Genomic DNA, 27432 nt, shown 5'->3' with positions numbered 1-27432 from the left:
GCCAATCCTAGGAATGCCCATTAGCCCCCTCTCCTGCTTCACCGCCCACAGGCACCCCCTGCTCAACACCCATCTCTCTCGCCCAGCCACTGCCCTATCTCGTCCTTCTCTGAGGAAACAAAAGCCACCAGACTCGATCTTTCATTTATCCACATGCATCCTTTCCCTCATTCCTCAAATCCTGTAGGGGGTACCAGTCACTCAAGCTGAAAACTCAACTGTTAGCCTTGACCCCTGCAACCATCAGACTCTCCATTTCCAATTCGGTCAGCCACCAAGTCCTGCTCCTGTTTGCCTCCGAAGTATTCTCCCAGAATCCAGCCTTCTTCCCCTCAAAGTCATCCACCGTCTGCTACCAGGCTGAGCTCTCCAAAGTCAAGTCTGACAAGACACTCCTGGGCTTCAAAAATAAAGGAAAAGCTCCCTCACCTGGCATTCAGAGCCACCCACGCGATGGGGCTGCTGCCTGCCCCCTGACGCCCTTCACCCCACACCTCCCACAACACTTGGCTGTGTTGTATCCCCTGCCCTCCACCACCAGGAAAATTTAGCCACCAGCTCCACAACCGGGCCTTCATCATAATCTGCTTGGGTGCCTGATGCCATCACTAAACCCCACCACCAAAGGCAGGGACTGGCCTTCATGTTTGCATCCCCGGAGCCTAACAGCACAGTGGGCTTTCAATGCACGTTGGCTGCATGAAGATCTCAAGGCGACTACCTGACCAGATCTGCCAAATTTGCATCTCACACGAAAAAATCAGCCTTTGGAGTCTGGAAGACCTGGGCTTAACCACAGCCAGGTTGTTTCCCACAGGAGTGACCGTCGGCACGGGTGTGGCCTCAGTTTCCTCACCTGTAAAACAGGACTTTAAAAAAAAAAACCCATATAAGGCTGACCCAAAGGTGGAACAAATTCTGTGTAAGTGCTTAGGAGTGCAGCTGGAATACCGTGGGCAGTCAGCAAAGAGCTGCTATTTGCACTTTCAAAAGTGCAACTGAGGTTTCGGTGCACACTTCCAAGGCGAGGGCAGGTTACCCAGCACATGCAGGGTGTGGGCAGCGCAGCCCGGGGCTCCAGAAACACTTCCTGCCTCTTGGCCGTTCTGCTCCTCATTAACACCTCCACTCAGAGGCAAGGGGGAGAGGACCTGTCCTTCTGTCAACATGACTAATGATGTGTTATCTCTCTGTGCTCCTGTTGACCCTCTGCCAACAGGACGTGCTGACTCAGCCCCCCCCCCCACCTCACTCGCAGGTGGACAGCCAGCGGACGGGACACGCTCGCTGGCCCGCGCTGCAGTCTGCGGCCGCCCCGGGGTCCTCAGGGGACGCCGCGTTCGGACCAAACCAGACGAGGCCACGCCACTGGCGATGAAGGGAGCGGCTCACTGCACTGAAGAACGCACTACACCGAGGCACTAGAAGGGAGCGGTTAGACACCTAAGGAATGTCTGAGGATGTATGGACCTAAACGACACTGTAAAAAACAAAACAAAACAACAACAAAAAAATTTTTTTTTCAATGCAACAGACATTTTTGCAGCATTTCTTTTGACTAAGGCACCGTATTCCCAAATGTCTGGGACGGAGACGCATAAAATCTGTCCCGGATGACAAGCTGAGGGGAATATACAGATGCACGACGAAGCCCAATCCTGACAAAGAGCCTGAGAGAAGTGAACTGTGAACAGGTCAGGGGAGCACAGAGAGGCAGATGTGACTAGAGCTGGGCAGACTTCATGGAGGTGGCAGCATGTACACTGAAGAGTGTTCTGAGCAGAGCACTGACAAAGGCACGGAGATCGGGAAAACCTGAGACCACGCAGTCACAGAAATTTAACACTTAAAAAGTACATGAGAGGGCGCCTGGGTGGCTCAGTTGGTTAAAAAGTACATGAGAAAGTACCAGGAAGTACTTAGGACATACATTAGCATTTAACAATTTAGAAAACAAGCCTATCCGGTAATTTAATCTTTATAATATCCTATTTACTTCTGGTTTTCTCTCATGGAATTTCACACATAGTGAGAATAAAATCTAGGGAAAATGTCTACATGTACAAGCTCTCTTTTTTCTTCTTTTTTAAGAATACTTTGAAACAGAAATCCCTCCCACATGAGACTTTTCCTGAGCAGATGGTCCCTGTGTTTTTGGCAGAATGGGGTTAAACCAGAGAGAGACATAACGATCCACTACTCGCTGGCGGGAAACAGGGTATCTGCAACAGTCACCCAGTCTCCCGCCGTCTGTCTCCCCTGCCTTCCTCCTGCAGTAGGCACTGCACCTCACACCCAGCCCCAGACCTCAGATGCTACTCCTTGCCTACCTGTGTCCCACTTAGCGAGGAAAAATAAACAACAATGACAACAGACGAGGGTAGGGCCCGTGACTCTGTGGAGGCGTCTCCTGGAGCTGCCAACCTGTGAGGGGCTGCGGCAGGACAGAGGCCCAGCTAGTCCCACCAAAGCCACACCAGACCCCTGCACCGCCAACCTGCTAAACCAACCCCACCATCACCTTCCTCCGGGCCTCCTTGTAGGTGAGGTGGCGACGGGCCTATTTAGGGCCTTTTAGGCTGCAAAGCTTGTTATTTGCAGTCAAGAGTATTCCAGATACACTCCTCTGTTTCTCCAGGGCTGACCCTCAGAAGAAACCACCAGGGAACTGAAACCACAGAAGATCCCTGACACTCCTCTTGAGCCAGATTTACTTGGGATCTAAACCTGAATCTTGAAATAAAACATTGAGAATACATATATTTTAAAAAGGCTTTAGAAACTACACCTCATCAGCAATAACACTCTACTACATTTACCTTACAAAAAATATATATTTTATATATAGATAGATTATAGATTTTATATATATTATAGATTATATTTATATAGAGATTATAGATTTTATATAGAGATTATAAATTAGATATATAATTTGATCTATAATCTATATATATAACATAGATTATATGAATTTTCTTTTTCAGTGGTTAGTTACGAAAGAGAGGCAGGGATGGGTTAGGTTGAAGAGTTGGGGTGAGATTAGCTTCTTTCTCCTCCTGGCCTCCACAGAACTCAGTGAATCACTAGCCAGCAGAGATGCAGGGCATACATAACACCATCCCCCCACCTCTTCTTGCCATTCTAGAATGAAGTTACCAAGAATCAAGGTGTATAAATAACTGTGACATGCTATGTGTTAAGGTAAGTCTATTGTAAAGCACATATTTTCTGTTAACTTAATCTCAATGGCATCCATTTTCAACAGTATTAGAATATGTGCAGTTCCAAAAGGTACATTAGAACCTCTTGATAATATTAACCTTTAAAGTCAAGACCAAGGGGCGCCTGGGTGGCTCAGTCGTTAAGCATCTGCCTTCTGCTCAAGTCATGATCCCAGGGTCCTGGGATCGAGCCCCACATCGGGCTCCCTGCTCAGCGGGAAGCCTGCTTCTCCCTCTCCCACTCCCCCTGCTTGGGTTCCCTCTCTTGCTGTGTCTCTCTCTGTCAAATAAATAAATAAAATCTTTAAAAAAAAGGTCAAGACCAAGAACTGCCTCATAAGCGAATCACTTGAGATCATGCTTTGAAAACAGAGACCAATAGCATAACAGTTGAATAATTATGAGCAGAATTATAATGTGGGCACCGCTATAATAAAACCGGTGCTCATTATGTTCAGTGAGACCCATCGGTTTTCCAGATGGATGTGCTTTTCCTTCAAGAGTTTGTAAGGATACAGCTGTAAGTTACTTGCTGAAGGAAAGAAATCCAGCACCAAAGAATGGGGGCCACTAATCTTCTTTTAAAGATTATGCTTGAGTGAGCACATTAATATTTGGTGACCTGATTCTTAAAATGATATTTCAGCTCAGTGCTTTTTCTTAACGAGGCAAAAATAACTCAGGCGTCATGGGTGTCTCTCTACTCCCTTTCACAGAACAGACACAACTCCTGGCCCATGGGGTGGCTCTTTGTGCAGATGACATGGTGGTCCCATATTTAACTTAAGGAAGGAAGACACAGTGGTTAGGAATAATGGCTCTCAAACCAGACTGCATTAGCTTGACCTCTGGCTCTGCTGCAGTATTACTAGCTGTGTGATCTTAGCAAGCTAATTCATCTGTGTCCCAGTGTCCTCAACAACAAAACAAAGCTATTTATGTAAAATGAAGTAATGTTTATGAGGATTAAATGAGTTAATCACGGGAAGTTATTTAGAACAATTCAAGGCACACTGCTCAAAAAAAAGGTGTGCTGTCTTTATTATAATTATCATTACCCGGACTTCCTCTCCTAAGTTCTAGGTCTCATAAAAACTCCTGACGTGTCCCAATTCAAATACTTACCAGTTCCTACCTCCTATGCTGCTACATTCCCTTTCCCAGGCCTCCCTAACAGAGTAAATGGCTCTGCCATTCCCCAGTTGACAAAACCAAAACCCTGCATCCAACACATCAGCAAGTCTTCTTGACTTGGCCCCCCAAGACATAGCTCATTCCTCACTGCTACCACCCTGGTCCAAGTCACCATCAGCTCTTCTCTAGAACCTTTCAATAAAAAGCCTCCTGTCCCAGTCTCCCCACTTCTCTGAACTCTTCCTTCCTGCAGTCTCTAACCAGCAGGCAGAAGGAACTTTCTAAAGCATAAGTCAGCTATCCTATGGGTTTATGATCTGCCATACTTCAACTGACAAAAAAATAATAATGATGATAATAATCCAAACTCCTCAGCAGGGTCTCAGAGCCCCTCCATATAAGAACCCCAACAACATGTTCACCTTCATTTTCTACTCCCTTCCCTGTCATACTGTCTTCCTGCCTCACTGGCCCTCTTGCTGCCCACAAAATCGCCAAGCTAATACCTGAGTCTTTGCAAGGACCTCTGGCGTATTCACAGCAATGCAAAGGTCACCTCCTTAGAGAGGCCTCCTCCCTCCTATTGCTCCCTACCCCCAGTTCCCTGTTTTGTTTTCTTTACAGTTTTTATCATTATCTGAGATTCTTACTTACTTTTCCACTTACTGGCTGTCTCCCTTACCTGGAATGGAAGCTTGTAAGAATAAGGCAAGATACCTATCTTACTAGATAGAACAATGCCTAAAGCACTGCCGACACCCAGTAAATCTGTGCAGTGAATAGGGGAAAGAGGGAGGGTGTGTCAGGATCCAGCAGAGATCCACCCCGGTGCCCATTCCTGAATGGAGCTGCCTGGGAAGCCAGATACCAATATCTGGTAGAAAGCTGCCGCCTTTTATCCTAGCACACTCCCTGAAAGCCACCTCAGTCTGATATTAATCCATCCAAAGAACCCATATTCTTCTTCTTCTTCTTTTTTTTTTTTAAGTGGGGAGAGGATTTAGAAGCAGGTTTGGAGCTAAACTACACTTGGGTGTGGAGCCCAATGCGGGGCTTGAACTCAAAACCCTGAGATCAACACCTGAGCAGAAACCAAGAATCAGACACTTAATCGACTGAGCCACCCAGGCACCCCCAAAGAACTCATATTCTCAATCATCAGTCCCCAAACTAAGTTTGCCTAAATACAGTCACTCAGGTACTTAAATCAATGCAAAGTTTCAAACAACCACCTCTGAACTGCTTCAGTTCATTTGATAAAAGACACAAAAAGTCCCAGCCTTGTTGCCCATTTTACTTCACTTCTAAAAGCTGGGGAAATGCAACTGACATGGAGAAACATTGTCAGTGTTCAAAGGTTGTTGAGGGTGGGGGCATGAGAGCATGTGGGGGAGGTTGGGGGGTTGGGTCTACAGGGGTGGGGTGTAGGTATGTGGGGAGGGTGTGGGTCTGTGGGAGGGTGTGGGTCTGTGGGGGGGGTGAGTATGGGGAGGCTGTGGGTATGTCAGGGGAGGGGTGATGTTGGGAGGGGGTATGGCTATGGGGGGGCTGTGTTTTAACCAGAGAAAATCTGCTGATCTTTTTCCCTTAATTGGTTCAGGGAATAAACAGCTGACCACAGGCGTGTATTTGGAACAGCTTCTCCTTATCATCAAATCCTTGATTATAATTATTAAGCCTAGACTTGTGGTTCTACTAAACCCCACTAAGCAACCTCACAGAGTATGTGCACAACTGTGGGATCACTCTCCTAAGGTTAGCACTGTGGCATCAAGTCATAAAATTTCATAAAATTAGCATTCAAGGAGATCAGAACTCAAAGGGACCCTGAACATCACTGACACCATCCCTTCATCACGCAGATAAGGAAACCGAGGTTCATAGGATTATGTGATTTGCCCAAGGTCACAATGCTAGTGTCGTTCAGAGCAAGGACAAAAATCAGGGCTGATTACCAGGCCAGTGCTGATCTCACTCCATCATGACACTACCATCCATGCAAAGACTGAAGAAAGCCCAGCTCTTCTTGGAATAATCGTCAAGCTCTCACCTAGAGAGGTCTAGTCCGAACCCGTTTCTAAATCCACTCCCCAAAAGGGCTGAAAACTTCCCCAAGAATGCTGATCAAATATGTATTAAATGTCTGCTCTGTGCCAACCACCCAATTAGGCAGCAGGAATGCAAAGAAGAAAAATTGTGTAGCTTTAAGAAACTCACGTTGATGGGAGGCAGAGGAAAGAACAAAGAGGTAAGAATAATGACACAGGTGTCCCCAGAGACCAGAGAGGAGGTAAGGAAGGCTTCCTGGAGGAATGTTATCTCCCCAACTGTATCCCATGGGATGAAGAGCAATGAGCCAGGCAAAGAAGTAGAGAAAGAGTAACTCATGGTACACAGAGTAATAAAAAAATGAAGACTCAGAAGCATGAAATGATATGTTGGTAACCAAGGGCAGCTAATTCTTGCTGAAACACAAGCCAGAAAGTTCAAGTTGGAAAGAGATGGGAGATAAGAGAACAAAAACATTGCCAGGTTGTATCCCACAGGTGTGAGAAGCCACTGCAGCAGGAAGTCATTCATCACATTTTTGTTTTAGAAAGATCACTCGCTCAGCCAAGTACTGAGAAAGGATTTGAAGGAGAAAAGGCTGAAGGAGTTTGCGCCTCTGGGAGACTCAGCACACCAATTTAGCAGCCATGCTTCCTGTCCCCCAACATGCTTCGTATCCTCTTGGCCCCTGCTCCAGAAACAGAACCAAGGCAACCCAGAGGGAGGGTCTCTGCTCCACAGTTCAACGTTGTGTCGCCTCACAAAAGCCCCCTGTCTGATTTTTCCAGAGAAGACATCCAAACGGCCAACAGACACATCAAAAAGTGCTCAGCACCACCTGGCATCAGGGAAATCCAAATCAAAACCTCAATGAGATACCACCTCACACCAGTCAGAATGGCTAAAATTAACAAGTCAGGAAACGACAGATGTTGGCGGGGATGCGGAGAAAGGGGAACCCTCCTACACTGTTGGTGGGAATGCAAGCTGGTGCAGCCACTCTGGAAAACAGTATGGAGGTTCCTCAAAAAGTTGAAAATAGAGCTGCCCTACAACCCAGCAATTGCACTACTGGGTATTTACCCCAAAGATACAAATGTAGTGATCTGAAGAGGTACACGCACCCCGATGTTTATAGCAGCAATGTCCACAATAGCCAAAGTGTGTAAAGAGCCAAGATGTCCATCGACAGATGAATGGATAAAGAAGATGTGGTATATATATAAAATGGAATATTATGCAGCCACCAAAAGGAATGAGATCTTGCCATTTGCAATGACGTGGATGGAACTGGAGGGTATTATGCTGACTGAAGTCAGTCAATCAAAGAAAGACATGTATCATATGATCTCACTGATATGAGGAATTCTTAATCTCAGGAAACAAATTGAGGGTTGCTGGAGTGGTGGGGGGTGGGAGGGATGGGGTGGCTGGGTGATAGACATTGGGGAGGGTATGTGCTATGGTGAGCGCTGTGAATTGTGTAAGACTGTTGAATCACAGACCCGTGCCTCTGAAACAAGTAATACATTATATGTTTAAAAAAAAAAGAAGATAGCAGGAAGGGAAAAATGAAGGGGGGGGAATCAGACGGGGAGACGAACCATGACAGACTATGGACTCTGAGAAACAAACTGAGGGTTCTAGAGGGGAGGGGGATGGGGGGATGGGTTAGCCCGGTGATGGGTATTAAAGAGGGCACGTACTGAATGGAGCACTGGGTGTTATACGCAAACAATGAATCATGGAACACTACATCAAAAACTAATGATGTAATGTACGGTGATTAACATAATAAAAATAAATAAATAAATAAATAAGCCCCCTGTCTGCAATACCTGCCCAGCTTTCCCAGCCCATCTGAACCTACCTTCAGTGAAAACCAGAGTCCTGCTTTTCTGATGCCCCAATGAGCCTCCTGCAAGGGTCCATAGCAACTCTTGGTTTACTGACCCATGTGTCTCTGAGCCACATTAGGAATTCCATGATCCTAAACTTTTCTCCCCAACTAAGGAGTGTTGACTACTTGAAGGCAAGACCTAAGTCTTCCAAAGCCCTGGAAAAAATATCTGATTAACTGACTAAAGCCCACTTGAGAGCTTTTCCAGCCTATAGGAAAAGAGTCACAGTCAAAAAAAAGGGAGCAGAGATGACAGAACCAGTCTCTACGCCCCTAGAAAATCCACAGGACTTAGAGTCTAGAGTTGGAGATGTACAGTCTATATTTTCATTTTGCTTTGACATATCACTTGACCTCTCCAGATTTTCATTTCCTTAGCTGTGTAAAGTGGGTAGGTTTCTATCATCTCTAGTAAAGCCTTCATTCCACCATTACTAAAAACAAATCTTTGGGGGGGTGCCTGGGTGGCTCAGTCAGTTAAGCATCTGCCTTCGGCTCAGGTCATGATCCCAGAGTCCTGGGATCGAGTCCCCCATTGGGCTCCCTGCTCACACACTCTCACACACTCTCTCTCAAATAAAATCTTAAAAAAAAAGAAATCTTGGTAATCTAGCATCATCTAGTAAAATTTGTAGTGTATACCCTTTCATCCAAAAATTATTAAAGAAACATTTGCACAGGAGTACAAAGTAATATGTACGAGAACATTTAATCCATCATGGTTCATCACTGCAAAAAATTAGAAACAATTTAACTGTCCAGCAATAGGAGAAAGGTTAAACCAATCAATCGTGGTATATCCAATTCAGTGAAACACTACAATACCAGAATCAATGCTAAAATACATTTATTGGTACTGATATGGAAGATGTCCAAGACAGTGTTAAGTAAAAAAGCAGGCAGCAAAGCAATTTATGTAGTAAGTTGTTTTTGTTTTAACAATAATAAATACATGGTGGTGTAAGAATACATTCTAAAATTGTTAATGGCTGGCATCACTTCAAAGGAAGCAAGGAAAATGTCACTTTTATTCTTTGAATTATTTTAAGCATCCAACCCATATTACTCCTTTAATGAGATAAAAACACACACATCATGGTCCCAAGTCAGGCCGGTTGCACCTAATAGCATGAGCTCAGAGGTCTCAGCATCTTCCGAATCAAGTGAAGCAGCTGGAGCCCACGGCACATACTCAGAGGTTCAGAAGCCACTTTCTGGCCTTTGCACAAGCTCTTCTGACTCGAGCTCCTAGTTTCCACCACAAGTCAGCCGAGAGCCCCTCCTGATGATTTCCCAAGAAGTGGGTGTAGACTGTGGAAAGAAAGGTGACTAGAGTGGCCAGGGTAGACAGAGCCCTCTCCATCTGTCCACACTACCCAGGAAATCAGTATGGAACATGCTGTAATTAGGTATAACACCTCCTTCCACCCACCACATGACAAATCCATTCCTTGTGGTTCTTGGAAACTGAGATACCAAATTTCTTCCAACTGAGTCAAATTCTCTGGACTCTAGAGTTACAGCCTAGATAAGGAAACTCTTCAAAATAATAATGAGCAAAAAATGTATTTTTTTAAACATTTCATCTTCTAGGAGTCCAAAGTATTTTACACTAGACACACATTAGATCTTCCAAAATACCACATGCAATAGTAAATTACCATTCCTGTCCACTAAATAATACCTAAGAGAAAGTAAATGGACATCCAGAAGTTTCTCCTATGCATTTACTAAGATCTGGCCCATGATCTCATCATCCCTCATAACTATCAGATGAAGTAGAGAACAAACATTTCTAGCCCTATGTTCTGGGTAGAGTCCTAAAATAGGCAAACTTTCCCTTAGACTTCTGCGAACAAAGAGAAAAGCCTGTAGCACTCACTATATCCTCACCTAAAAGAATCCAATGCCTGTTTGTTCCATGGCACAGCAAGATCATGGTTGAGATTTTTGTCATCGTTGCTAAAAAATGTTTACCTTACTATTTCTGACCCGCTTGTGTAAATATCAACTATACTCTACCCCTAGAATGTCAAGTGGGTGGTATAGAGTCCTTTTTAAGGAAATCCCAAGTACCTACTTATTACAGTACAGAAATTACAAATTCTGGCAGTGAGGATAATGCACTGGGAAGCTGGGAGGAAGGCTCGAGGTTCCCCCTTTTTCACGAAGAGGGGAGAAGGAACCGTGGAAACAAGCTTATTTTGCTATTTTACCAGTGTGCCTCAACTACAGTCTAAAAATTCTCCTAGTCTTTCAAAGCATCAGCAGATGATGATGAAACTAACATTCATGGTACAGTAAACACATAGTACACCTTCACATTACTCAGAAAAATAAAACCCACAGGCTGGCCAGTTTTTATAAACTTGATGACATTTATCTGAAACCCAAAAATAACAATCTCTTGCCATCCAGAGCACATCTGGCTGTTCTTCTTTCCCCCGAGCCAATGCCTACATATGATGCTTGCCATGTCGTAGCAAGCAATTCGCAAGCTGAATGCAGACACACACCACCATCGAGGAAAATGTGGAGGTAAATGCTTCTTAGTGTTTCACAAGTATTAAAGTGCTTCACCGACCGCACTATTAGAAGGTGGCCCAGCGGAAAGAGCACTGGACCCAAGGCAGGAAATGCCCAGTGTGAACATCGTGGACAAAGCCGTCTCCCCTCTTCATCCCCACAGGTGCTCTATCATTTTCTCTGGCCTAGACCACCACAATAAGCTCCTGACTAGTCTCCCTGACTCTGTACTCTGCCCTGGAATTACTTTCTAAAACAAAGATCTAACTGTACTGCATCTCTGCTTACACACCGTCCATGGGCCTCCTCCCTACAGGACAGAATGCGTCTCCTTAGCAAAACTGTCAAGAGCCTTTTGTGATCTGGCCCCAGGCTCCTCTCCAGTTACTCCCTACTACTCAGGTGCCACACTTTCTAGCCTCCTGGAAGTTTCTCAACAGCTGACATGCTTTTTCCTTCCTTCCAGTCTAGCGTGAATGTCACCACCTCTAAAGCCTTCCCTCAGCTCCTCAGAGAGTGTGAGGCTCCTCAAGGCTGCCAAGAGCTTTCTGCACAGGCTCCCTCCTAAGCATCGACACACTGCCAGGCCTCCTTGCTCCCAGGTGGGCTCCCAGGTGGTAAATGCACACATGGAGCTGGAGTCAAATGCCAGCTCCGGAACTGACCTTGACCAACTTCCCTAAAGAAGATTCTTAAATAATTTTCTTAAATAAGTCTCAATTCCTGCATTTGCAAAACTGAAATTATAATGGCTAAAGTGTGTTGTTATTCAATTAAGATAAATAACTTCATGTAGAGTACCTAATACAATGTCTGGAGCTCAGTGAAATCTCAATAAGTGGTGGCTAATATTCTACTTAATAGGTACCAGCTACTCACTCAATGTTTCTTAATCAAGCACCATCCCTGGTGGTCTAGTGGTTAGGATTCGGTGCTCTCTCAATGTTTCTTAATCAGAGAGATTCTACCCTCCAAATTATAACTTCTCTAGGTCTCAGTTTCCTTACCTACAAAAGGAGGGGGAGAATTGAGGGCAGGCGAGAAGTAGAAGGGGGGTTGGACAAACACATAAGAGAATCACAAACAACTGGGCTCCTGGGTGGCTCAGTCTGTTAAGTGGTTCAGTGTCTGCCTTCAGCTCAGGTTATGATCCCAGACTCCTGGGATAGAGCTCTCCCCCTCCAAAATCGGGCTTCCTGCTCAGCGGGGAGTCTGCTTCTCCCTCTCCCTTTGCCCCTCCCCCTGCTTGTGCTCGCCTGCCTGCGTGCTGTCAAATAAATAAAATATTTTATTTAAAAAAAGAGAGAGAAAATCACAAACAACTAAGCGCTAAACTGTGTAACAGGATATCTGAGAAATGAGAACGGCTTCTTTACCTGGACAAATGTGTGGATCATCACTTTTAGGGGAAAGCCCTCTCCTGGGCTCCGTTCTTCTTAAGCTTTGACTTGTTATTTTTATAATAATGTTATTTAACTATGTCTAAATATAAAACTAGGTATGTCCTCCCTGTGCTTTAGCTCTTACAAAACTAGCAGGTGAACCAAGGTAAAAATCTGACAAAAATCAACAAGAAAGAACTCAACATTAATCTAACATGACAGAGGACGACGATGCAATTCTGCAGTCATCCCATGGCTGCGCACAACGGTACAGCACTACCTCGGAGCGGGTTCCTCGCAGTTCTGCCCGCCTATGCCACCATGGGCTCCGTGACCCCTTCAGCTCCCCATCACTCTTCTCTAACAAATGGCCATGAAACCTTTGTTCATGGAACTTCCAGTGATCATCTGACCCAAACACATGATTTCTGCAATAAGCCCACATCTTTTCTTTCCCCCTTGGCTAGAGACAATTAAGGGAGTGCTCAAACACAGATTATGGCACTACTAAAACCTTATGGCTCTACTCATTTGTGACTTCACCTAGATATATGGAGTCTATGATTTTTTTTAATTATTGAAAAGAACATTAAAGTTCTCATTCTGGTTTAAAAAAACCATTTACGAACTCCCAGGAAAATGTCTTCCAATTCCAGGTTAAGAAACATTGTTTTATTTTTTAAAAAGTGTCTTGCCACAGTATCTACAAAGATCTTAGACATCTTCTATCTGACTGTAAGTGCTCTGCATGCATTATCTCTTTAGTCCCCAGAATAACCCTAAAAAGCAGGTACTAAAATAATAAGTGAGGAAATCAAGGCTTGAAGAAAGCATCCAGGTGATGGAGCAGCATTTGAGCTATCTTATTCCAGCACCCCTGGTCTCTGCTCCTTCAAGACAAGCCCAAAGAGCCTTGGTCCATGGACTTGTGGGCTAGGAAGAATGGCTGTCCCACCCATCAGAAATTGAACTGCAGGAAACAGACATAAATTGAAACATGGTAAATTTAAGACAAAAGGGTCTTGGATTCCAAGTGGGAATGGCTATCCTCTTAACAGATCACAGTTGGAGATGTTGAAGTCATAGTGAGAAATTATGTTTACAATGCATAAAAATTATTTCAAAAAGAGAAGACAGTCAAAGGTGCCCAGCACAGAGGAGATGGAGAACAAAGACTGGTAAGATAAGACTACAGAAATCAGAATGACTTTATGCCATGACTAGTTTCAATAGATTGGTATACAGATGTGAGACTGTAGGAAGGAGGATCACAATGGCTGAGAAACAGGGACAGACTACACGTGACATCACCTGAGAAGACTCATTCATGCAACAAGCATGTGAGTGCCCACTATATATCAGATACTGTCCTAGGTTCATCCATGAACAAAAACATCCCTGTCCTCATGGAGCTGATGTTCTAGTTGGGGAGACAAAGAACAAGTAAGCAAGTTTATAGTCTAGAGTTAGGTAGTAATAGTGCTCTAAGGGCTGGGAAAAATTTAAGCAGGATATGAGAAAGAATGCTAGAAGGGGGTAGATATTTGAGATAATGTCATCTGGCTATCATCAAAAGGTCAACTGAATCCTAATTAAGAGTAGGTGACAAGATGAAGCTCAGTTTTATAAGTTGCCCAGACTCAACAGCATTCATTCAAAATATTTGCTGCCCATTAGACTAGGCTCTGTACTGGAGCCAGAGAGATCACAGTAAAACACACATATGTGAAGGTATTCAACAATCCATGCACCTTGCGGGAGAAACTGACAGTGTCAGAAACACTGAGAAGGTACAGAGTGGGGTAGAGGATCTTGGAGAAGACAAAACAGCTCCACCATATCAATGACCTTTAACTTCTTCTTTTTTTTTTTTTTTTATGAGGGGCCTTTTTATTATATTAAGTATTTTTTTTCTTTTTTATTTTTTTTATTCTTATGTTAATCCCCATACATTACATCATTAGTTTTAGATGAAGTGTTCCATGATTCATTGTTTGTGCATAACACCCAGTGCTCCATGCAGAATGTGCCCTCCTCAATACCCACCACCAGGCTAACCCATCCTCCCACCCCCCTCCCCTCCAGAACCCTGTTTGTTTTTCAGAGTCCATCGTCTCTCATGGTTCGTCTACCCCTCCGATTTCCCCCGCTTCATTCTTCCCCTCCCGCTACCTTCTTCTTCTTTTTTTTTTTTTCTTAACATATATTGCATTATTTGTTTCAGAGGTACAGATCTGAGATTCAACAGTCTTGCACAATTCACAGCGCTTACCAGAGCACATACCCTCCCCAGTGTCTATCACCCAGTCACCCCATCCCTCCCACCCCACCCCCCACTCCAGCAACCCTCAGTTTGTTTCCTGAAATTAAGAATTCCTCATATCAGTGAGATCATATGATACATGTCTTTCTCTGTTTGACTTATTTCACTCAACATAATACCCTCCGGTTCCATCCACATCGTTGCAAATGGCAAGATCTCATTTTTGATGGCTGCATAATATTCCATTGTATATATATATATACCACATCTTCTTTATCCAGAATGACCTTTACCTTCTGAAGTGGTTTCCAACTTGAAGCAACCAGAGACTGTGCATCTAACCAGCTAGACAGTCATGAAAAAAAATTACTCCCAACTTGAATATTCTGACTATATTAGAAAAGAATAGATGTCAGAGTAGTGGTATGCTTAAGGTAAGAGAAACAAGCAGAGGAGGAAGATTTGTATCAGAATTGGCTAAATTCATTCAACAGATAAAAGCTGTTTACTGAGCAGGACCTATTGGGTGCCAGGCTCAGTGCTCACTCATAAGTATGAGCAAAAACATGCCAGCATCTCAAGAAGGTTAGAGTCAGATTGTCTCTGTTAATACACATGCCAAAGGGATGGAGCCGGGAGGAAGTGGGAAGGAGAAGGGGGATGGGAAGGGATGGTGAGACTATCATCTATCTGGGGTCTGGCTAATGATGAATGTTCCGAGCCCTCCCTGCAGACAGCAGCATTGAGAGGCTATCACAAGGTGGACAATCTGCTGAGGGCGGGGAGGCAGGTTCGGTAAAAGGTTAGGTTAGGTAAGTAACCATCAAGCTAACTGCTATGCCCCCTCCACCCCACACTCACCACTTCTGTTTTAAAGTCATCCGTCTCCCCACAAAGCTGTGAATAGCTCCTAAGAATCATACCTTCTTTAATCTCTATATTCCTACCAACAATAAATAATGAAGGGTCAATAACTGCTTGATAGAGGCCAGGCTTCATGATGTGAGTAAAACAGGAGGGGACTAAATAACAGGTTTTAATGGATGTTGAGAAGCTGAATAGGCCAGATTCCTGCTAGGTGTCCAGAGCTGCTGAATAAGGGGGCGACCAGTGACTGCATCTAACCAGATGGACAGCCTTGAAAAAGTCACTTCAAGTTCGAGTTTCAATTTGCAAAATGAGGAAGTTGGAGCAAGTCAGAGGTTACAAACCTTTTCATCATCCTGAAGCCCGGATACTGTATCTTTGCTGTTGGGGTACGGGGTGCAGTCTTCCCCCCTCCCTTGTCTGTGCTTCCAAACAAATTACAGAGAACAGATAGCCAGTATGACCACCACCACAGGGACCTTGAGGGTCTGTCAGCAAAAGAGGCCTCCAGGTGATAGGGAAGGTAAAGAGATAGAGGTTGGAGGAGGGGGCAGGGAGAGTAGTGAACAGGGCTCATGTGTAACACAGACCTTAGAGGTGAAACTAGCAGCCCAAGGAAAGACTGTACCTTTGAATGAAATATCTGTACTTTCAAGGTGGTTGTTCATGTCTGGCTTATACACATCCCGGCACCCAGACACAATAAGTCATGAAGAAACAGGTTTTAAACAACCTAGAAGCCATAAAACTAATTTCAGAGCTCTAAGAGCAGTAATTACCCATAAGCAAGACCACCTTTCGTCTCTGAAAAACTTGTTTATTTACCGTATGTACAGAGTGCTATCAGACTATTTTGAGCTTCTGAGAAGTTTCCAGTTAGGATCAGTAAGAATACCTAACACTTCCAAAACCCATAATTTCCCCTTACCAAGCTGAATTCCCCAACATGACAGGAAAACCCACAAACTTTGCAGAAGGGAGTGAAAAGCCAATCCAGTCAAAGGAAATCTTCCAGTTCTACTAAAACAAACAAACAAACAAACAAAAATACCACAAGGAACACTGAAACATTTCTAGTTAAATAGCTTTTCACTCAATCTCTAGTAACTTCATTCTGACACACTTGAAAAGTATTAAATAATATATTCTGTATTTCTGGCGATTAGTAATGCCTAAAACTTATTCACAACGTAAGGCAGCAAGTGAGCTTATTTATGACTTTCAAGTCAAATTTAAGGAAGTTAAAGGCCAGACAAAGCCATGTGTTTGGAAATGCCTGCAAAATAATAAATGCCTGAGGGAATTGGATGGCTTTTCTGCTTCTAAGCTAAATAAAGCCTGGGGGGCTTTGCAAAGATCCTAGTGAGGATAATCTCCATGATTACACAGAGCAAACCATCCAATTCCACATGAACCAAGGAAAGTTAATCCAAGAAGAATAACACTTGAAATATTAAGAAAAACACACTGTTCTGCTTTTTAAAACACTCGGGCAGGTCATTTTAACAAGCCAGATCATTTGACTAGTGAGTGTTTCTGTGACAGTGTCTGGGCCTTCGGTTAACTAAAGGACAAGAAAGATTGTCTGAGTTCCAACTCCAGGCCTCGGGTCCTCCCTCCAACTCCCAGCAATCTAGTCTCCCTACTTCCTGCACACCTTTGGATTACTGCACACCGACTTCCTGCACACCCTTGGATTTGTGATACCTTCCTCTTCGAGGGTTACTCAAGCTAAGTTCCCGGCGCAAGCTCGAAGGTTAAAAGTTCGCAGTCACAGACCCTCCATTAAAGCTCAATCAGCATCTGTCGCTTAACAAGTTCAGCCTCAGCACACTGATTAATTTACGTAAACAACTCTGAAGAGGTAACGCATCACTGCAAGGGCAGAAGTCAGGAGCCTGAACGTACCCGCTCCGGGAGAGGCGGCCGCAAAACTGGCCCGTCAGGCACAGTCTCTGCTGACGTTCACAGCGGCTCCTTCCACGCAACAGGTCCACGCAGGCAGGGACCCAGCAGCGGGCACCTGGGCACCTGCCCACAGCTCCCAAGGCATAGCTCTCTTCCTGCCCGATCTCCTCCTACCCACCCCCAATTCTCCAACGGTCCCGGAGCCAAGACCCGCCAGCCAAACTACAGCACTTGCAAGCACTGCCCACCCGCGATAAGGCCCAGGGCACATTCCTCGGAAGATGCCGAGATAGTGCGACTCTCCTGAGCGCTGCCCACCTCCTCCGGACCTGCCAGAGCCAACGGGGAAGCGCGCCCTGGCCAGTGATAGGGGAAGGCAGCGCAGGGAAAACTGCCCAGGGAGCGGATGCCACGCTCTGTCCTTTCACCCGGGAAAAGCCCGAGCCACCTGGCTCCTGACCACAGGCACCAGTTGTTAGTACTTAGACGTGTATCTCAACTACTCACCAGACCAGAACGTTTCCCTAGTCGCAGAAGCTCTAGTGACTACTTGGAAAACTGCAAGTCGCTCGCTTTGTACAAAATGATCAGGAACTTTTAATGCGACGGGGTGGGGGGGGGGGGGCGGTAAGGGAGGAAGAAGCAGGTGACTACAGGTAGTGGTGGTTCAGTGGGACCTGCGGACCGGATCTGGAGGTGGAAGGGGGGTAGAGTGGGGAAGGCAGGAGACGGCGGGAGAGAGGGGGGGAGAGGGCTGGCCAGGCTCGTCCGTGTTCTCCCGAATACGGCGCGCAGGTGAGGCCGGACACTCACCTCGGGCAGCTCGCGGAGCTGGTTGGCGTCCAGCAGCAGCTCCTCCAGGCTGCGGGCGTAGCGGTAGATCTCCTCGGGGACGTAGACCAGCGAGCAGTGGCGCTTGTCGATGGTCTCCACATGACGGTTGCACCGCCACAGGGGGATGCAGTGGAACATCGCCGTCCCCGCCGCCGGGTCCCGAGCCGAGCCGCGGAGACCCGGGCTCTGAGCCCGCTCCGCCCGGCGGCTCCGCTCCGCCCCCTGCCCACTCTGCACTCGTTGGCTCCGGTGCTCGCTAGTTCCTCGCGCGGGGGTTCGCGGTCCCAAGCGCTCGCAGGAACCTCGGGCGGGAGCCCCAGCCGCGTCCCAGCGCCCCCGCCCGCCAGCCGGTGCGCCTCCTCCCACCCTCCAGTCGCGCCGCCGCGGCCGCTGATTCCGCGCGGAGCTTCCTACTCGCGGCCGCCGCGCGACTGAGCATGCGCGCCAGTGGGCGCGCGCGAGGGCGTTTCCCGACCCGGGGGATGCTCCGCTCCGGGTTTTCCTGGAGGCCCGGAGCCAGAGAGGGTCGGAACCTGCGGGCGGGGCGCTCCCTATCCCCCTACTCAGGCTGGGACTCGGGAAGCGTCCGGCCCTCCGAGGAAGCCTGACTCCAATGGAGCTTGGGGTAAAGATGAAGCAGAGGAGAGGCGGCCTGAGGGGAGCAGAACAACTTTGATTTTTACTTAACTCGCTCTCGTCTCCTCGCTCCCCTTCCCCAAAACAACTTTCTCTTCCGGGGTCAGGCAGGACCGCCCCCGAAGCGTACCTTGCGCTCCATGGGCGCCCGGAGCTATGAGATTCGGTGTGATTTTTGAGGTTCCCCGGTTGCCAGCAACCCCAGAAATGAGCGGGCTGCCCCCAGCCCCGCACCGCGCCGGGGCCTCGACCGTGCCCTCTGGTCCGCGGGCACCGCCTGCAGGCTGTGTAACCTGGGCGCACATCTTCTGGATGTTTGTTTATTGTTTATACACTAACAGGAAGTCCCTCTCCCCATTACGTCAAAAGCAGAGAAGTCAGAATCTGTAAGGTTCTCATTGGCATGGATGCACCCCATCGGGAGTCCAAACGCAAAAACGAGGTAGCAAAGGTGAGTTTCTGAGCCTGTTCTAGTCCGGCCAGATGTTGGCTGGCTCCTGGCGACTATTTTGAGCTTGTGAGGAGGGAGGAGTGGGGGAGGTGGGGCACGTCGGCTGCGGGCTGCCAGGTGAGCATCCTCCAACCAGCTCCTGGGTTTCTGCACCAACACCCAGTATCTTGCAAAGGGAGAGTGTAGCCCAAGAAGGAGTAGCTGGGGAGGACTCAGGAGGCTCACTACTGGATAATAAACGACCATTCATTCTCGCCCCTGATTCATTCCCAAGGACTAGGACCAGAACATCTGTTCTCCCCATCTCCAGAAAACCATCTGGCTCCTTTACATAGGGCTGCCGACCAGATCAAAGTCAGTCACATTGATGGATTGTCTTTTGGGTCCCACTCTGACTCCCCTACCAGCTGCCCCCTAGTCCTCACACCTTTCTCTTCAAGATTCCACCTGTGGCCTCTGCCAGACACAACCGGGCTCTCCCGACCCAAGTTGCCAAAGCTAAAAGCTGGAGCCACCCAATCCACTTTTCTGCAGAAGACTGAAAGCTGAGCATGCTCAGTGACCAAGGGAATTTTTTATCTGAAACTAGTTTATACAAGGCATACATGTCTACACAGACTTCCAGTTCCAACTGTGTGCAGGATAGTTTCCCACGGGGTTAGTGAGGAGGAGGACACTTCATCATTTCAACTCTAGGAGGAGGACTCCTTTCTTCCCAATCAGTGAGGATGGATCTGAGTATCACTTTGGTTTTGAGCCCAGAATTATCACCTTAACTTTCTAATTCCGGTCATCCTTAAATTCCACTGCCAAACCCACTCCACTCTCTCTTTTGTTTGTCCTGGTGTGATTTCTACATTCTCAGGGAAGAAAGGCCACCTCAACTTTGGACCTTAACCACTCTTCCATTATTCTCACATTCCAGAAACCCATTTTGTGCCACTTTTAGTGGAAAACTGTGGTTTCTGACTGAGAGACTGAGTCTGGAATGTAAGCAAGTCATAGACTTGTCTTTGCAAGTTTTCTAATTGCTTTAAAAAAAAAAAAAAAAACAAAAATAAGAAAGGCCTGGCTCCTTCATCCTAATCTTCTTTGACTTCCAGAGATTACTACACTAGGTTATTAATAAACACCAAATATGTTTTAAAGATACGGCTGGTCTCTTAAAAAATTCAGACCTCAATTAGTATTCCCCGTGTGTCTCTCTATGACACTTACATTTGCGTTATGATTATTTTTGTATGACCTTAATCCCAAGGAGATAGTGACGTCTTGGACAAGTACTGTCTCATTCATAGATCTCTATAATGACCACAGTGCGACACGCACATTAAATAATTGGCAAACTTCTGTTAACTCTGCGAAATCAGGGGCAGAATTCTTGACAATTTTGTTGCCAAGGATCTACCTAGAATTCGTCTTTTTTTTTTTAATCCACTGACCATAACACACCTAATCTGCTTTGAAATTCCCCAGCTTTGGGGCTCTCAGAAGATGCTACTGTTAGGCCTGCCTCTTGGTTTGTTTTTGTTTTTGATTAAGAGAATTTTTTTTTCATTTCATTTTATTTTTTTTTCATCCTGGTAAGTGTACTCTTTAATCCCCATCCCCTATTTCTCCCATCCCTATCCCCCCACCCCCACCCACCTCCCTCTGGGTAACCATCAGTTTGTTCTCTATAGATAAGAGTTTATTTCTTGGTTTGTCTCTCTCTTTTTTTTTCCTTTGCTCATTTGTTTTGTTTGTTAAATTCCACAGATGATTGAAATCATCTGGTATTTGTCTTTGGCTTATTTCACTTAGCATTATACTCTCTAGCTCTATCCATATTGCTGCAAATGGCAAAATTTCATTCTTTTTTATGACTGAATAATATTCCATGGTATATAAATATGTGTACATTTATATATATACACACACACACCACATCTTCTTTATCCATTCTTCTATCGATGGGGCTGCTTCCATAGATTGGCTGTTGTAAATAATGCTGCAGTAAACATAGGAGTGCATGTATCCCTTTGAATTAATGCTTTTGTATTTTGGGGGTTAATACCCAGTAGCACAATTCCTAAATCATAGGGTAGTTAACTTTTTGAGGAACCTCCATACTGTTTTTTCACAGTGGCTGCACCAGGTCGCATTTCCATGCATAACAGTGCAAGAAGCTTCCTTTTTCTCCACATCCTTACCAACACTTGTTGTTTCTTGTGTTTTTTATTTTAGCCATTCTGACCAGTGGGGTGGTATCTCCTTGTAGTTTTGATTTGCATTTCCCTGATGGTAAGTAATGAACATCTTTTCATGTGTCTGTTGGCTATCTGTATGTCTTCTTTGGAGAAATGTCTGTTCATGTCTTCTGCCCATTTTTTAATTGGATTATTTTTTGGGTGTTGAGTTGTATCAGTTCTTTATATATTTTGGATACCAACCCTTTATTGGATATGTCATTTGCAAATATTCCATTCTGTAGGTTGCCTCTTAGGTTTGTTGATTGTTTCCTTTGCTGTCCAGAAGCTTTCTATTTTGATGAAGTCCCAATAGTTTATTTTTGCTTTTGCTTCCCTTGCCTCAGGACACATGTCTAGAAAAATGTTGCTATGACTGATGTCAGAGAGATACCTGCCAGTGTTCTGTTTAAGGATTTTTATGGTTGCAGGTCTCACATTTAGGTCTTTAATCCATATTTATTTTGTGTATGGTGAAAGAAAGTGGTCCAATTTCATCCTTTCGCATCTGGCTGACCAGTTTTCCCAAGACCATTTGTTGAAGAGTGTTCATATGATTATGGGTTTGTTTCTGGCTCTCTATTCTATTCTATTGATCTATGTATCTATTTTTGTGCCAGTACCATACTGTTTTAATTACTGCGGCTTTGTAATGTAACTTGAAATCTGAAATTGTGATACCTCTAGCCTTGTTCTTCTTTCTCAAGATTGCTTTGGCTCTTCAGGGTCTTTTGTGGTTCCATACAAATTTTAGGATTGTTTGCTCTAGTTCTGTAAAAAATGCTGTTGATATTTTGATAGGGATTGCATTAAATTTATAGATTGCTTTGGGTAGTATAGACATTTTAACAATATTTGTTCTTCTAATCCATGAGCACAGAATGTTCTTCCATTCTTTATATTGTCATCAGTGTTTTATAGTTTTCAGAGTACAGGTTTTTCACCTCTTTGGTTAAGTTTATTCCTAGATATTGTATTGTTTTTGGAGCAATTGTAAGTTATATCAATTTCTTAATTTCACTTTTTTTTTTTTTTTTTTTTTTAAGTAGGCTCTATGCCCAGAATGGAGTCCAATGTGAGGCTTGAGCTCACAACCCTGAGATCAGGACCTGAGCTGAGATCAAGAGTCAGATGCAGGGGTTCCTGGGTGGCTCAGTCAGTTAAGCATCTGCCTTCGGCTCAGGTCATAATCCTGGAGTCCGGGATTGAGCCCCACATCAAGCCGAGCATTGAGCCTCCTATTGGGCTCCCTGCTCAGTAGGGAGTCTCCTCCTCCCCCTGCACATGCTCTCTCTCTCTCACACTCACTCTCTTTCTGAAATAAATAAATAAAATCTTTAAAAAAAAAAAAAGTCAGATGCATAACCAACTGAGCCACCCATGCACCCCTCTTAATTTCACTTTCTGCTGCTTCATTATTAGTGTATAGGAATGCAGCAGATTTCTGTACATTGATTTTATATCTTATGGCTTTACTGAATTCATTTATCAGTTCTAATAGTTTCTTGGTGGAGTCTTTAGGGTTTTCTATATACAGTACTTCCGAGAATTTGAAACGTTAGTCTGGCAAGAGAGAAAAAAATGAAAACACCTTGTGAATTGGAAAATAGGGAACCAATTCTGTATCCTGAAGAGTTTTAGGCTTTCCTTATTGATATAATTTCTAGCCTTGTTCCCCATATACAAGTATCTTGATTGTGTTGGTGGTTGCATGTGTGTATACATTTATTCAGCTCATCAAACTATACATTTAAAATGGGAACTTTTTATTATATAAAATTATTCATTAATAAAAGTAGTTTTAAAAGTTAATAAATAATATACAGATAAATGTAATTAAGAGGCAGTTGTAAATTACTTCTAGGACTAGAAATCATGTTGTTATTTATTTAATGCCCACTATTGTGCCAGTCACTGGCTTAATTTTCTGGGGGGATAAGAAGGAATATGACAGAGCTTTCAGTCTTACTGAAAGAAAGGCAGTTATCCAGGGAATTATAACAATCATAGTATAATTTTTTTCTTAATCTAGGGAGTCTAATCTTTGTCTTATAAAAAATTACATGAGTGGCCCTCCGAGTTATTTATATGCAAGTCAAATAGGCAAATTAAATCTTATTATATGCAATGCTGGACACTAGGAAGAAATGTGCAAGAGAATCCTTCTGGGAGAGGAAGCACTCAGACCCAAACCTCTGTTTCTTCAAATTTGAATTTAAGGACATTTTCTAGAGATTATGTATCCCTGCTGTAAGGGAAGAACACCCACACCATTCAAAAAACATGAGAACCTACACAATCTCATGGGTAAATCAGTATAGAATTCAACAATCTATATAATCAGAAGTAAAGTTGCCACTCTAAGATTTCTCTGATTTCCTCTTGCTACTAAATTAAAATTCCACCCCCCCATCTCTGGCTTTTTACTTGGAATTTTTAGCCCATTTACATTTAATATAATTACCACTTGACACTTGAACAATGCAGGGGTTAGGGGCACTGACCCCTGCACAGTAAAAAATTTATGTGTAACTTCTGACTCCCCAAAGACGTAACTACTAATAGCCTACTATTGACCAGAAGCTTTACTGATAAACAATTAACTCAGATTTTGTATATGTGTTATATGCTGTATTCTTACAACATAGTAAGCTAGAGAAAAGAATGTTATTAAGGAAATCATAAGGAACAGGAAATACATTTATAGGACAATGCTATAAAAAATCTACATATAAGTGGACACACGTAGTTCAAACCCATGTTGTTCAAGGGTCAACTGTAGTGCTATGGTTGGATTTAAGTCTACTATGTTTTATTTGCTTTCTGTCTGTACCATCTGATTTTTCGTCCTCTGTTCTTCCTTTTCCACCATCTTTTGAATAAATAAGTAATTGCATTCTGTCTATAGGCTTTCTAGTTGTAGTGGCTGCTCTAGGGATTACATTATACAGCCTTAAATTTTCACATGTATATACCAGAAGATGTAAAACATAAGACTCTTGCGGTTATCTAGGTCCATTTGCCACCTCTCTGCTCCTTTATGTTTTAGCTTTTATGTGTATTACATTTACCTATGTTATAAGCTCCACAACAGAATTTTGTAATTTTTTTAAATAACCATATGTATTTTAAAGAAATAAGAAAAAAAAAAGTCTCCTACATTCACTCATATGTTTACTATTTCCAGTGTTCTTTATTCCTACCTGACCTCATTCATCTCACCTTTCAGTGAAAGTCTGTTGGCAGAACATTCTCTTAGTTTTATTATGAAATGTCTCTATTTCACCCTAATTCCTTAAGAACATGTTCAGTGCATATAAAATTCTGGGTTGATAATTTTTTTCTCTCAGCATTCTAATTTTCTTCTGATTTTCATTGTTTTTTATGAGAAGTCAGCAATATTTCAAATTGATGCTAAGCTGTATGTAATGTGTCATTGTTTCTGTTTGCTTTCAAGATTTTCTCTTTATCTTTGGTTTTTAACAATTTGACTATTATATGTCCATATCTATCCTGATGGGAGTTTACTAAACTTCTTGACTCTGTGAACTTAAAACTTTCACCAAATTTAGAATATTTTCAGCCATTGAGTCCTTAAATTTTTTTGCCCAATTTCTTATTTTTTCTTTTTGATATTATAATTTTACAAATGTTGAACTTCTTGGTAGTGGCACACATGTACTTGAGGTTCTGCTTTTTCCCCCATTGTTTTGTTCTGTCTGTTTTTCAAACTGGATAATACATATTTATCTAGCTTCACATTTACTGGTTCTTGCTTCTATCATCGCAAGCTACTATTAAGCCCATATGAAATATAACTTTAGATAGTATATTTTGGAGTTCTGGAATATCTATTTCATTCTTTTTATGTATATATAGTTTATATTTCTCTGCTGAGATTTCTTATTTGCTCATTCATTAAGAGTATATGTTCCTTTATATACTGAATATAGTTATAATCCCTGCTTTAAACTCCTTGTATACTAATTCCAACATCTGGGTCATCTGTGTTAATCCGCATTGAATGCCTTTTCTTTTAAGTGTGGGTCACGTTTTCCTGTCTCTTAGTATGCCTAGTAATTTTTGGTTCTATCCTGGATGTTATGAATGATAGAATCTCTGGATTCTGTTATATTACTTCAAAGAGTATTGATTTTTTTATTTTGTTTTAGGACACATCTTAGATGAAATCAAGCTTCAAACTCTTATGTCTTAGTCTCCTCAGGCTGCTATAACAAAAATATCATATATTGGGTAACTTATAAACATCAGAAATTTATTTCTTACACTTCTGGAGGCTAGAAGTCCACGATCAATGTACCACTAGATTTGGTGTCACGTGAGGACCTGCTTCCTGGTTTATATATGTTTTTCTTTACACTATGTCTCCACATATTAGAAAGGGATGAAGGAGCTCTCTGGGCTCCCTTTATAAGGACATTAATCGCTTTCATGATGGCTCCACTCATATGACCTAATCACCTTCCAGAGGCCCTACTTCCGCATTGGGGATTACATTTCAACAATATAAATTTGAGGTGGGACACATATTTGACCTATAGCATTTTATTTTCTCTGTGGTGTATGGCAGCTGAAATTTTGTATTCAGTTATTTTATTTTTAATCGTGCTGCTTCAAACATACATAGTTAAGGGGTCTTAGGTGGAGTTTATATGCAGAATTTGGAGCTTCTGCTCTCACTCAGTCCATTCTGAGGTTTCCCTCTCTCACTTCCCAGCTGCCATGGTCATTCCAACTCTGATCCACAGTACCTCAAGGCGGTCAGATTGCTATGAACATTGCCCGTTTTAATTTATCTTTAAATTTTAGTGGTTTTATGTAGTATAGTGTCTATGCTTGCCAAAGCCATAAAAACAGAAAACTCACACCATGGTATTTCCTTCTTCCAAGTGTACAGTCCTCTTCAGTTCCTGCTTGCTTTTGGTGACTCTCTAGTACCTTCAGATAGTTTTTTTAAAAATATTTTGTCTAGCATTATAATTGTTATCTATGGGAAAGTTAGTCTGAAAGAAAAACACTATTCCTTGCTTTTTATTAATTATAATCATTTATTTATTCAGCTTCACAGATTGTATTAGTATGTGGAAAATCCAAAATTTCGTATTATATAGATTTTAATCTACTCCTCCATTCAGAGAAGTTACAAATGAGCAGCTTGAGTTTCATTTGTTTTTCTATTTTTCTCAGTCTCCTAATAAATGTGCTAATGATGAGTCAAATATTGAACAACATTTTGCCTTGGTGGAAATGGGCCAAACACTCATCTGTCATGTGGGGTGGGTATAAAGAACTCTTGATTTTGCATCAAATTTTTGCATCTGCCACTACTAGGGATTAGATCATGAGTGAATCATACTAACTCCAACATCCGTTTCTTTATTTCTACAAAAGACATGAAAACTGCCACACTCAAAAAGCTGTTGAGAAGACTGAATTAATGTAGTGGAAAGAGCTTTCTGTACTGCAGAAAACTACACATTAGGCATTAGTCATTGCCAATACTCTCTTCTCAGTTACCAGCTTAAAAGAAAGCCTACCATATGAGTACTGTATTTGGGAAAACAATATGGAGGATTAGTAGAAATGAGACTGTAAAAGTATTTTGACATGAATGAGAGTACACCAGGGGAGCCCAATCAAAAAAAAAAAAAAAAGCACCTGCCACTGAATCCATCTTTTTCCTGGCCTCTGCTTCATAACATTTTTCTCCAATAAAACTGAAAACTTGAGGGATGAAGCCTAGAGGGGGCTTACAAGAAGTCTTTCCTCAGGTTGTGGCAATGCTTTACATTTGTACAATGTTTTACAGTTCAAATGAACTATCAACATACATCATCTCAATTGATCAAAATGCATCTTTTAGTCATTTAAATAAACACAGCTGCCTCATTTCTTTTCCACTTTGATTTACAAAGGATTTTAGACGATCATGCAGATCAGTCTTGTCCTAGATCACCTTTATTTTATAGTTATGGTTCTTACAATATAAATTAAATCAATATGGACACT

At 43.3% G+C, this 27432-nt stretch overlaps 1 protein-coding gene and 1 long non-coding RNA gene across 2 annotated transcripts in view; one reads left to right on the top strand and one right to left on the bottom strand.

Annotated features, from left to right (window-relative positions):
* The window catches only part of LRRC1 (leucine rich repeat containing 1), a 129240-nt gene extending 110750 nt beyond the window's left edge, over positions 1 to 18490 (bottom strand). The window contains exon 1 of the mRNA XM_045867025.3: positions 18067 to 18490. Within this exon, the coding sequence (XP_045722981.1) occupies positions 18067 to 18225 (159 nt within the window). The 5' untranslated portion in view covers positions 18226 to 18490. The remainder of the gene's footprint in view (positions 1 to 18066) is intronic.
* A 93-nt stretch (positions 18491 to 18583) lies between these two features.
* Positions 18584 to 27432, top strand: part of LOC135365572 (uncharacterized) — a 65909-nt gene continuing 57060 nt past the window's right edge. The window contains exons 1-2 of the long non-coding RNA XR_010413657.1: positions 18584 to 19174; positions 21401 to 21457. This is a non-coding gene — a long non-coding RNA (uncharacterized LOC135365572). The remainder of the gene's footprint in view (positions 19175 to 21400; positions 21458 to 27432) is intronic.

Source organism: Mirounga angustirostris, unplaced genomic scaffold (genome assembly GCF_029215605.1).
Source record: "Mirounga angustirostris isolate CCGP_5_RB_7025 unplaced genomic scaffold, mMirAng1.0.hap1 SCAF_8, whole genome shotgun sequence".
Lineage (NCBI taxonomy): Eukaryota > Metazoa > Chordata > Mammalia > Carnivora > Phocidae > Mirounga > Mirounga angustirostris.
The sequence above is the reverse complement of the archived record's forward strand: the minus strand, read 5'-3'. Positions and strand labels throughout refer to the sequence as shown.